Here is a 12,674-nt window from a genome sequence, read left to right as displayed (position 1 = left end):
GGCCTTGAGACCTCTTCTCCTAGTTCTCCAGTGACTGCCTTTGATGTAAACACCGGACTGCAGTAATGTGAAAAGATCTTGCATTAGAAAAGGATAAATATGGGGGGTTATGCTCTTTGTGGCTCATGTTATGGGACAGGCAGGAGCGTCCTCTTGAATGTACTCTTACAGGTTTGTCTCTGTTTGAATCAGGAAAGCCATAGGCTATTCCACCCTGTGAGAGCACTTTGAATTCTTCCTAATTCTTCTTTAGAAACAGGAGGGTTGATTCAGCGCTATGAATTATGGACCTCTTGCTTCTGTTTCTGTTGCTGATGACCCAGCCAGTCTCTGGGAAACTTAGAATGAAATGCCCGTTGAATTTGGACAACCAGGATGGAGAAAAGCCACGGGGCTATTATACGCCAGGAGATGTTCTTATCAATATAGTCACCTCTGCATCCACAATAGCACATGCAACATTGCCTTTCAACATGGCTCCTTCTAGTCAGATTCAGTTGTAAGTCATTCACTGTGGAGTGATGGAGTTTCATTACCTCTATTTTCAGTTCTAACACTCTTCTTTTTTTTCTTCTTCTTATTTTACTTACTCTAGTATTGCGGGACCTAACTAATTTCTTGAATTTTTTTTGATTTTCACAGCTTCTATATTTTGTCTTATTTTCTGAGAGTAGAAACATGAGGTAAATGAAACCTGAGAGAAGTCTACATTAATTTCCTCTCTGTGTTCAATCCTAAATTCATATCAAGAATACTGACTTATGTTGAGAGTAATAATTGAAATGGTTCTAATTTCTTTTGCCCAACCATTTCCATGTTTTATAACCAATTGATATTCAATGTGTGATTTTCAAAGGAATAGAAGATGAGTAGTTTTTAGAACAGCTTCTCTGGGTCACTTATCAAAAATTATCTTCCTTTTATGGCAGTTGTACTTTAATTTCTGAATTATTCTGCAACCTGTCTAGTAGACTATTAATATTAGTACTGCTAAAAATAATGGTATATTTCTGGTATTTTAAACCTTTTTAGGACTATCACCATCCTCAACACTCACAATATTAAAGGGTGATGGGTGATTATTATTTCCTTTGATTTTAGATCAATATTGGCTTAAGTCACAGCTTGTAGAGAAAAAAGAGGATTAAATAGAGAAAAAGTATTTTTGTTGCTGTTGATGATGCTAACATTAATACAAACATGGTTTATACTAGTTTATTTTATGGAAATGAAATTATACTACGCATGATTTTCAATATTGAAATGGTGAAGAAGAATCCCCAGCTCCTGCAAAATCTCACACTTGGCTACAACATCTATGACAACTATGATAACACACTTGGCACTTCAGACGCCTTGCTGGATATGCTGTCTACTGGAGAAGCCAATGTTCCCAACTACAGCTGTGGAAGGAAGGACAATCTTTTGGCTCTTGTTGATGGAGCTAGCAGAGACATCTCCATCCAGATGTCAACATTAGTAGGCCCCTACAAAGTCCCACAGGTTTGTGCTCGTCTTTCCCTTTCTCTAAAGTGAGTTGGGTATTGATGTGTGAGTGATTGATTTAGCCATTTCTTCTCTATGGAATTCAAGAGCTGCTTTTCACCATGGCACTTGTAAGTGTTATGAATAGGGATTGGGATATACAGTGGGGAGGGAGCAAGGATCAAAAGAGACGTTTCTTTTCATAACATCATCCCCATTGCTTAGAGGGCTTCTTCTGCACCTTTTGAAGGTGAGGAGAGGGTCTCTGTTCAATCAAGGAGTCTTCTATTCAATAGGAATGTACAGGACTGATGGAAAACTCATATATTTTTACATGATCTTAGCCAAAATAATGATATCTTCAATCATGAAAAATGTCAGATTTGTTAAAAGAGTCCTATGGGATTACCTTTCCTACTGAAGATAAAACATATATGTATTATGAACATTTAGAGGCCACTAACATTAACTAGTCAAGCTATGGTTTTCCCAGTTGCAATGTATGGCTGTGAAAGTTGGACCATAAGAAAGGCTGAGCACCAAAGAATTAAGGCCTTTGAACTATCGTAGTGGAGAAGACTCCTGTGAGTCCCTTGGACTGCAAGGCGATCAGACGGGTCAGTCCTAGAGGAGATCAACCCTGACTGCTCTTTAGAAGGTCAGATCCTGAAGATGAAACTCAAATACTTTGGCCACCTAATGAGAAGGAAGGACTCACTGGAGAAGAGCCTAATGCTGGGAAAGATTGTCATCGGGGCACTTGGAACCATGTCCAAGAATTTCACAAAACACTTCAAGAAATTGCAGCTTCCTGCGATAACACCAGCGGAAGTGCAAAAAAAACTGCTCTACTCAGAACATCATATATTTTAAGAATGTACTTGGTTGATAGATAGGACACTGGCAGCAACCCGTATCAACGATTTGCACTAGTTGATGGTATTTGTGACACATTTTTAAATGTCCAGTTGACTGAGTTTCATTTTTAATGAATAAAAGAGAATAATAATAACAACAACAATAACAACTTTATTGTCATTGTACGTGTATACATGGTATACCCATACAACGAAATTTACTTAACACTCAAAGACCAGGTCCAACACACATAAAAATCCCCAAACACACAACTCCCCATCACAATTCCCCACCCCTAAACCACCAAAATATCCACACAACAGGCCAGTATATGATCTGCTGTGTGAGCAGAATGTTGGACTAGAAGACCTCAAATATCCCTTCTATTCCATTTTTTTCATGTTCTATGTTCATTTGTTTGAAAGTCTGTTTTAGGACTGAGTTCCCCAACATTTCCAGCTTTGCAGACCAGTGGGGGTGGGGGTGGTAAAGGGGAGCAGCTGGCTTAATAGAGCACACAAGTGAGGATGCATGTGTGCTGATGCACACTTGCCGGCTATTTCTGCAGCCCGGTTGCAAATTCCTCATGGACCACTAGTGGGCCATGGTGCATAGGTTGGGGACCCATGTTTTAGGATCAACGGAGCCTGAGATGTAGGACTGATCCTTAGCAGAAGGTAAGACAAAGGTGCTGCCAATCTGAGATTTGGGTTTCATATACTTTTAAGAAGACTTGGCTCCTAAGTATTATCTGATTATTGATAAGTCAAAATCAAAAGTTATGGTCTTTGGAAAATGACATCATTACCATATATGGCTATGGGGTTAATTGGGGTATTTTTTCTCTGTGACTGGATCTTGGCTCCCTCAACATTAAATGTTAAAGGCACAAGTGAATGTATCGTTAAAAGGATTTTTAATAAATCATACCTATGCAGCTTTCTTAGCCTGAAATTTTAAAGTAGAAAAGGCCAATGTCACCACCATGCACTTATATTGAGCTGAACTTAGAACAAATCCAATCACATCATCTGAGAAGTATCTTAGGGATGGATAAAAGGGCTTCAACAGGTGTCCTGAAAGTTGAATTGGGAATTTATACAATTTCTAAAATTATGTATTTCTTTTTTTCTATGAAATTAATAATATGGAGACTGTCCATCTCAAATCTCTGTTAGAACAAACAAATTTCTATTATAAAGGCCTTGAAATGTACAACTGAGAAATTATATTAGGAACTGTAGTCCTAATATAATTGGAGAAAAAAAATGCTGCACAAAGAATCCAAAATTTTCAAAACGAAGAAAGATATATCAGTAAGATTGGCACATTTAAGTGCATTAAATGATACAATGTACCTTCCAAATTGCCACATATTCAGTTAAATCCCTTACAATGAGTATACTTCTTTTGTGGAGCTCCAGAGATAGAAGATGTAATGCATCTATTATTTTGAATGTCAATTCTATAAGAAAGTGGGAAATCAATATCTTGGATTGCACTTTAGAGAAACAACTTATTGGGATCCTAATATTTTAAACAATGCATTTCCTGTGTGCTCAGAATTCAAAAATTGTATATAATAAAACCCTTTTTGGAAGGAAATTATGGTCTGATTGTGATAAATTCTAGGATCGTAAAGAAATACTATTTTCATTCTTTATATTTATTCTATTGCACTATTTTTTAAAAAAATCTACATTTATATGCTATTTTGTTAATGATCTCTGTTTTCTATTTTGTATCTTGATATGGCCTAATGACTAATCAACAAGAAACTGTTCTAATATGTACATGAGAAAAGAGTAGAATTCATTAAATCCAACTCATAAAAATTGGGACTTGGTGGGGCCACAAGTATAACACAGAATTCTTCATTATTATTTTTTTTCAGACCAGTTTTAGAATTGTTTCAGAGGCTCTGAGTGATAAAAGTCAATACCCTTTTTTCCATCCGATGCTCCCTATACAAGGAATCCAGTACCCAGCAATTGTCCAAGTGCTCCTCCATTTCAGATGGACCTTGATTGGTGTCTTTGCTCCAGACACAGAAAAGGGAGAGAATTTCATGAGAACTTTTACTCCCGTGCTTGTCAAGAATAGAATTTGTGTTGTTATATCACAACGATTTTCAAGGACTGGAAGCACAGTACCCCTCAGGGATGCCCTCTCTAAATGGAAACAAGTCAATGTCTTTATTCACTTCATAGAGAATGATTCCATTTGGGACAGAATTCTTCCTTTCCATTCAACACTTGAAGCTTTGCCAGGACCCATTGAAGGGAAAGTCTGGATCATGACAATGGTTGGATTTTATATATTTCAAAACTACAGGACTCTCAAGTATGTCCATAGTGTTTGGAGCTTTCCTCTTCAGCGGAAAGCAAGTTGGAACAGAGATGATGCCTATAAAACAGAGTTCTCTGTGGAATCTGAATTTCAAGATGAATATTTTCACTGTTCTCTTTCAAAACACATCTTTTCTGTCAAAGGCCGGAGAAGATGCACCCAGAAAGCACCACTGGATACTCAAGAGAAAAAGAACAGGATTTGGATCATTAATACAAGCTACAATTACAGTGTCATTAAGATTCTGGTCCATGCCTTAAATGATCTATCCAAATCCAAGAGGAGAAGAAAGAAAGGAGAAGAAAGATTGGGGCTGTCAAGGCTGCAACCATGGAAGGTATGGGGTCCCAACAAGGGTACATCAAACTAAATTCCTTTTCAGGGTCATTGATGTTCTCTCAGCTTGGTGGTTTAAGATCTTAAGCTTCTGTCCAACATCTTGTACTTGTTGGAAGAGCCCTGAATCTTGCCTTCTACAATCATGATGTTTTGTATATTCGAACAAATGTTCTGAGATTCCTTCTGATTTTAAGCTCCTGTATACCAACATAGCTCTTCTCCTTGTTGTCTTTCCTCAAGGCTAAAAGCACTTCTTTTGTTTGTTTCCTTGGCTTCTTTGTCGTTGCCTAAAACTGATGAATTTTTTTTTGCAACGTCTTCTCCAAGTGTGGTTCCTTCGAGAGGACCTGGTATGATTCCACTGGATCATTAATGACATTATCATCAAATTAGTAATATGGTTATCATATCATTAAATTATTACTACTACTTTACTATAATCAGTAACCATTCCACATATAGAATAATGTGAGAGAATCTACAAATGAAAGCTTAAAGAAAGATATAGATTTTGGCTCCCATTCATTTGTGTTATACAAGATACAATCATGTATCAAGTCCAAATTCTAAAAATTAGTTAGTTTCCAACTGGATTTAACTTATGCACCTCTCTCTATCACAAAATCATATTTTTATTTTCTGGAAACTGGGAATTTTTTAAAAGCAGAACAAAGATACTTTGTCCAAGTGTTGTTATAATTTTTGCATCACAAAACATGATTTATCTACTTCCTTTAGTAATGAAAATAAAAAAGAATCAATGACCAAGGTCTAATTGTATTTGTTAACTCCCCAATTTTATCGGTAAGATTAAATTTTATTTGAGTACAATTTTAAAGACATAATGATCATCCCATCCAGTGCTCAATTAATTAGATCCATATTCATCACATCATGAAGGATTTTGTTGATTCTTTGCTAAAATCAAGTTATACCATCAGCATTCACACAGTTGAATAAGGAAAGGTGATGATATGTGGGAATTGGTTTGGTGAACCAGAGAAAAAGATGCTGTGTTGGGAAAGATTAGATAAGATAGTGGTGTTGGGTGTACCACAGCTGCATACCAGGCAGAGAAAGAAACTCAGAAAAGATCCTCCCTTATTTTTTTCAACCATCAAAAGGGTTCATGAAAGATCTGGACCTTCACATTATTAATACCGTGTTTTCCCAAAAGTAAGTTTTACCCCCAAAATAAGCCCAAGTGAAGGGGTGGCCATGACCACCATAGGAGGCAGCGAGTGTGGAGGAGTCAATTGTGTCTAGCAGTAGCCACAGCTCACATAGTGCAGGTGAGTTGATTACCTGTCCAAGCAGCAGGTGGAGGCAGAGGCAGTGAGGGAGGCACATGATCTGGATGCACTGCATGGGCTGTGGGAAAGCCAAGAGTCAATTAAAAGCCAATTTAAGGGAACATTAGAATAGGGATGGTAGGCACGCTGGTGCTCTTTGCACACCCCTTGCAAACCACTTAGTAATGGGGTGAGGTCAACAGTAGCCAGCGTTAGGTTAACATTTTGGAGGTTTGGGGAAGAAACCACAGAGTCAGGTAGTGCATTCCAGACATTTATCACTCTGTTGCTGAAGTCGTATTTTCTGCAATCGAGTTTGGAGCAGTTCACTTTACGTTTGTATCTATTGTGTGCTCGTGTATTGTTGTAGTTGAAGCTGAAGTAGTCATTGACAGGTAGGATATTGTAGCAGATGATTTTATGAGCTATGCTTAGGTCATACCGAAGACGGCATAGTTCTAAGTTTTCTAAGCCCAGAATTTCAAGTCTGGTGGCATAAGGAATTTTGTTGCGAGCAGAGGAGTGGAGGACTCTTCTTGTGAAATATTTATGGACACGCTCAATTGGATTAATGTCTGATATGCAGTACGGGTTCTAAACAGATGTGCTGTATTCAAGAATTGGTCTAGCAAATGTTTTGTATGCTCTGGTTAGTAGTGTAATGTTACCGGAGAAGAATGATGAGTGGAGTGCAGGAAAGCTGAGAGTCAGTGGGCTGGCATGGGCAGATGGTGATGAGAGGTTCATCTTTGTGTCTCTCAGCTTGTCTGCTGCCCATGCGGCATGTCAGGATCACCTGCCTCCCATCTCACAGTTTTGCATCAGTCTGCTGCTTGGATAGCGAATCAACTCACCTGAGCTGCACGACCTGCACAGCCCCAAAGTGTGCCAACCAAGGGACCGGTGGGCTGTAGCTGCTGCCAGATATCATCGGTCCCATCTCTTGTATGTGCAATGGGGGGTGGGGTGCCCAGGTGGGCTGATCACCCTGAAATGGTGTTTCCCTGAAAATAAGCCCTAGTGCTTATTTTGGAACCCCCCAAAATATAAGACCGGGTCTTATTTTCAGTGAAACATGGTATAGTGTTATAATAAAATAGAATTAGTTCAATTTTCCTGTCTGCTCTACCTGGATGAAGATTAGCCCTGCAACTTTCTTTGTAACAAATCCTTGCTCTCTGGTAACCACCCTGATGTTTTCAAGGAGGTTATGAATACTCCAGTTATTTGGGGGTTTTCTTTAATTGATTTGTGACCTTTCCTAGAATGACAATTTTCATCAATTATATCTTGTCAATATACTTTTGGTCGGTATATTACATGATTGAGAAATATTACTGAGTGTCAGGGTTCCAAGTAACACCCCCGACAAAAAGCCCCTCAGGCTTGAGTTTCCTCAAAGTTCCATTTTATTAGAGATGTCATATCGGCACATCTGGGAAAACCCGAATCTGAAAGGTTCCAAGTTTTCTCCACCCAAAGGAAAGTCCAAGTCCCTGCCCAACACCTACATGTCCATCACATGGCCCAATCAAAGCACCGTCCCAACTGGAAATGCCTCCCAGTTCCAACTCTCCAAGTGCGGGGCAAGCTGTCCTTGACTCTCTGAGAAAGAATGTTATTATGGCTATATTTATTTTATTTATGTATTTCGTCAAGTATGTATTTTATAACAGATACAAGTGTAAACATAATTATGAATACATGAAATGGATACGAATAAAAGGAAACATTAGGACAGGGATGGTAGGCACGCTCCATACAATTGCCCCTCCCAGTTTCCCACAGTAGTAAATGTGGCAGGCCTGAAGCTCCAAGGCAAAAGATGGCTTCCAGGCCTGACACCGAGTCTTTTTTCTAGAGTTTTGAAGATATTGGTAACACTTCTCCTCCCAATTCACAATACGTGCAAATTAAAAAAAAAAACTGTAGAAGAAAGATTCAAATATAAGACCATGTGAGATAAGAAACCAAGATTTCTGCTTTCAAAATTGCTCAATGTTTCCATTCTAGATCCATCCATTTCTAAAGAAGAAGGAATTGTACAATCTTTCCCTAATGAACGTGTACTTGGATCAAAATGGAGACGTATCAGCAGATCTGGAGATCCTTATTAGGGTGGTTCTCCCTAAGGAGGATCCCATCGACAAGGATTTGGGGAGTTTTGAAAGGCAGAGACTTATAATCAAGCAAGATGCTTTGTCACAACTGGAATGGCTCAACAAGGTGGGGAAAATATTGATGTCTTTTCTCTCCCTCCCCCAAACAATCAGGACCCATTTCAAGTGAGCTATACCTAGTCAAAAAGATGGGTAACCTTGTCTGAGAATTGAATGTGTGGAGTAAAACTTCCATAATTTTCTTAGACAGATAAGGAGGCTTCAGTTCTATTGCCCAAGGTATCCTTCAGATGCTATCATGCTGACCATGTTGTAAACTGATTCAGGTATATCCAAATTGAGATTTGGTTTGATTATTATTTAGGACACAAATTGTTGCCATTTAATCGCTCTTCTGCAATTAATCACCATAAAACTGGTGAGAAAAGCCTCATATGCTGAAGATTGTCATGCTAGTAGCTTTAGGTACACTTGTTCCTTGTCTTCAATTATCCAAGATGAAGGTAATTCTGTTAACCATCTTGTCCGGGTTGGAGTTAGGATCTCCTAAAATTGCAGGTCCATAGTCTGCAATGTTTTTAGTCATCTGAGACTATAGTTATACATGCATCTCTTTAACCCAGCTGGGATAGTGGAATTTAGGAAGGAGGTCCAAGGCTTTCAGTTCACATGAAATAATAATAATTGGTCTGATGTGAGCTTATTTCTTTATTAATTAAATTTATTTGCTGCCCATCTCACCATGATAATGGCTTGAAAACTGAAACACTAAAGCATGATTTTGATGCAAAGAAAAGCAATTTCTGATATCAGAAGTAATAAGGGACAAATTTGAGGGAAATATTACTTAGATTTGGGGATTGGCTTGTAAGCGTGCACTTCATCTGAAAATCCCTTGAATCCAATTGTTTATCTTGATTGTTAGCTATCTTAAGACACTCGGGGAGGCAGCAAATCAAGCCAATAATAAATATGAGTATCTATTTCCCTGTGAGTTTGTGTCATCTCATTGTAGTCTTTCAACAGAAAGGACCTCATGTTGGGTACCTTGTGTTAGATATCCCTTTCCCACATAGGGCTCATATACTCATGTGCCATATGCTGCAACAAAAGATGCCTGATTCACGCTTTTTGAGGGACATGTTTTCATGACCTCATTTCCATCTCTCCTAACTATACATTTCCTTTAAGGTTGACAGCCATTATTTCTCTGCATATTAACTGGGAGATGATAGATAGATAGATAGATAGATAGATAGATAGATAGATAGATAGATAGATAGATATAGATGATAGATGATAGATGATTGATAGATGATTGATAGATGATTGATGATAGATGATAGATGATAGATGATAGATGATAGATGATAGATGATAGGTGGGTGGGTGGATGGATGGATGGATGGATGGATGGATGGATGGATGATAGATATATCCTTTCAAAGGGAAGCAGCTTTGCAATGTACTCCAGAAGGAACCTTTCCAGACCCTACTGGTCAGAAGTTTCTGTCTTCATCACAGTTTTATTCTAACAAATTTAATGGAATAAAATTTTAATAAATCTTTTACAGTAAAATTTATTATGAGTGAATATCTTATTTTAAAATCATGCCTATATGAAAAATAGAGGAATGCTATGTTAATTCCACTGTGAGGTGGAACCTCCAGGTGTCACTTGATGCTTAAATCTTTTCTCAGTTTCATCTTTCCAGACTTTATTAAGTAGAAATGTACTTTTTTGCAATCTGATATATGCCAAGAAGGGATGCGGTAGTTCAGTGGCTAAGATGCTGAGTCTTGTTGATTGAAAGGTCGGCAGTTCAGTGGTTTGAATCCCTAGTGCCGCGTAACGGGGTGAGCTCCTGTTACTTGTCCCAGCTTCTGCCAACCTAATAGTTTGATAGCATGTAAAAAATGCAAGTAGAAAAATAGGGACCACCTTTGGTGGGAAGGTAACAGCATTCCGTGCACCTTTGGTGTTTAGTCATGCCGGCCACATGACCACGGAGATGTCTTTGGACAGTGCTGGCTCTTCGGTTTTGAAACGGAGATGAGCACCGCCCCCTACAGTCGGGAACAACTAGCACATATGTGCGAGGGGAATCTTTACCTTTACCTTTATGCCCCAAGAAAAAAGGAGGAATTAAATGAGCCATCTGCCTGCAATTGTATCTCCTGTAACCATTTGGAAGTATTCAGAGATTTCATATTTGTGTATGTGAAGCCCAGAGACTATTTGGCTAATGTTCATATCTACCTCCATCTTACATACAGTAGATGATGAGTCTCAACGTATTTTCTTTGCCATTTCTTCTTTTTCTTCTTAGTCTCTGCCTCAGTCCAAATGTGTTGAAAAATGCCAGCCTGGATTTGTCAAGAAGGCTCGTGAAGGAGAGCCAGTTTGCTGCTATGACTGTGTTCCTTGTCCAGAGGGAACTATCTCCATTCAGAAAGGTAGGTAACACCATAGGGAAACTTACTGGGTTCACCCAGAGCGCTTTGATCAATATGCATCTTAAAGACACATATACATTTGATGGTTTTTTTTTTAATTTTCATTGTGTCCAATTTCTTCCACAATGGGAAGAGAAAAATATCTTGAAGGATGAGGTAGGAAGAAGGATGTTGTGAGTAGGATACCTCTCTTTTATTTGCCAGTTTGGATGTGTCCTCCCATATTTATCTTTCTTAGGAACATGTAAATTCTTGTAACTTGAGGGACAATTTTAGATCAATGGATTTTGTTCACTCAAACCAACTTAACATTAAAAGCCCAAAACTATATCAATCAATTTGTTTAATCAGACAATATTTATGAAGATCGTGAATTTTTATAAGTTGAAATATCTAATTGAGAAGAACAATGGAGGGAGAGAAGTTCGTTTCAAGGAACAAATGAAAGCCTGGAGACTTGCTACTTATCCCAGGCATTTGGGATATGTTATGGTCAATGCAAAATAAGAATCAGAGAAGTGAGGTTGTGATGCCAGATATTTCTTCTTTTAATTTTATTTTGTTGTTGTTGTTGCTTTTATAATTGTATATATTGGGGAATATTATTTTCAGGAGTGAGAATTTACTGAGGCTTTCCTGTCTCTCAGTATCCCATCTCATTCAAAAGTTTTGTTGAAATTTTAAAGACTAAAAAAAGAAATGTTACTTTGTTTTCACAGATACGGAAAAATGCACCAATTGCCCAGATGATCAATATCCAAACAGGAACCGAGTCCAATGTATCCCCAAAAGAATAACCTTTCTGTCCTATGAAGAACATTTGGGTATCATCCTCATCTCCTTTGCCTTACTCTTGTTCCTAACCACAAGCCTTGTTTTAATCATATTCCTTCAATACCTAGAAACTCCCATTGTCAAAGCCAACAACCGAGAACTCTCCTTCATCCTCCTGATATCCCTCCTGCTTTGTTTTTTATCCTCCTTTCTCTTCATTGGCCAGCCAAGGAAAGCCACCTGTCTTCTCCGACAAACAGTGTTCAGCATTGTCTTCTCAGTAGCTGTGTCTTCTATGTTGGCCAAAACAATCACAGTGGTGCTGGCATTCCTGGCCTCAAAACCAGGAAACAGGATGAGAAGGTGGCTGGGGAAGACTTTGACCAACTCCATCATCCTTTCTTGTTCCGGTGTCCAAATATTCATCTGTGTCATGTGGCTGAGAGTATCTCCCCCATTCCCTGATTCTGACATTCACTCCCAGCCTGAAGAGATCATCCTTCAATGCAATGAAGGCTCTGCTACCATGTTTTACATTGTCTTAAGCTACATGGGTTTCCTAGCTGTCATTTGCTTCATAGTGGCTTTCCTGGCCAGGAACCTGCCTGGGGCCTTCAACGAAGCCAAACTGATAACTTTCAGCATGCTGGTCTTCTGCAGCGTCTGGGTCTCTTTCCTGCCCACCTACCTGAGCACCAAAGGAAAGTCCATGGTGGCTGTGCAGGTCTTCTCCATGTTGGCCTCCAGTGCTGGACTGCTGGGCTGCATCTTCTGCCCCAAGTGCTACATTATCATCCTTAGACCAGAGCTAAACACTAAGGAACATCTAGTGATAAAAGTAGGGGACTGATAATTAAATTGTTTCCTAGGATCATAATATTTAATTATTGATTGCAATTTTTATTGGTTTTTATGCTTTGTTTCCCTCTATTGGACAATTTGGTTATTTTAAAAAAAGTTAGATTAATGAAATTAAAATCCAAGATAATCACTAAACAAT

General features: G+C 38.6%; 1 protein-coding gene across 1 annotated transcript; it reads left to right on the top strand.

Annotated features, from left to right (window-relative positions):
• The first annotated feature begins 1,245 nt into the window (after window positions 1-1,245).
• On the top strand, window positions 1,246-12,524 carry LOC139309965 (vomeronasal type-2 receptor 26-like). Its single transcript, XM_070934145.1, has 4 exons — window positions 1,246-1,503; window positions 8,337-8,549; window positions 10,774-10,900; window positions 11,620-12,524. The coding sequence occupies exons 1-4, from the start codon at window positions 1,246-1,248 to the stop codon at window positions 12,522-12,524; spliced, it is 1,503 nt and encodes a 500-aa protein (XP_070790246.1).
• Window positions 12,525-12,674: the final 150 nt, after the last annotated feature.

Source organism: Pituophis catenifer, unplaced genomic scaffold (genome assembly GCF_029215685.1).
Source record: "Pituophis catenifer annectens isolate HBS135680 unplaced genomic scaffold, rPitCat1.0.hap2 SCAF_2, whole genome shotgun sequence".
Classification (NCBI taxonomy): Eukaryota; Metazoa; Chordata; class Lepidosauria; order Squamata; family Colubridae; genus Pituophis; species Pituophis catenifer.
Note: the sequence above shows the minus strand (reverse complement) of the source record. Positions and strands in the feature narration are given on the sequence as shown.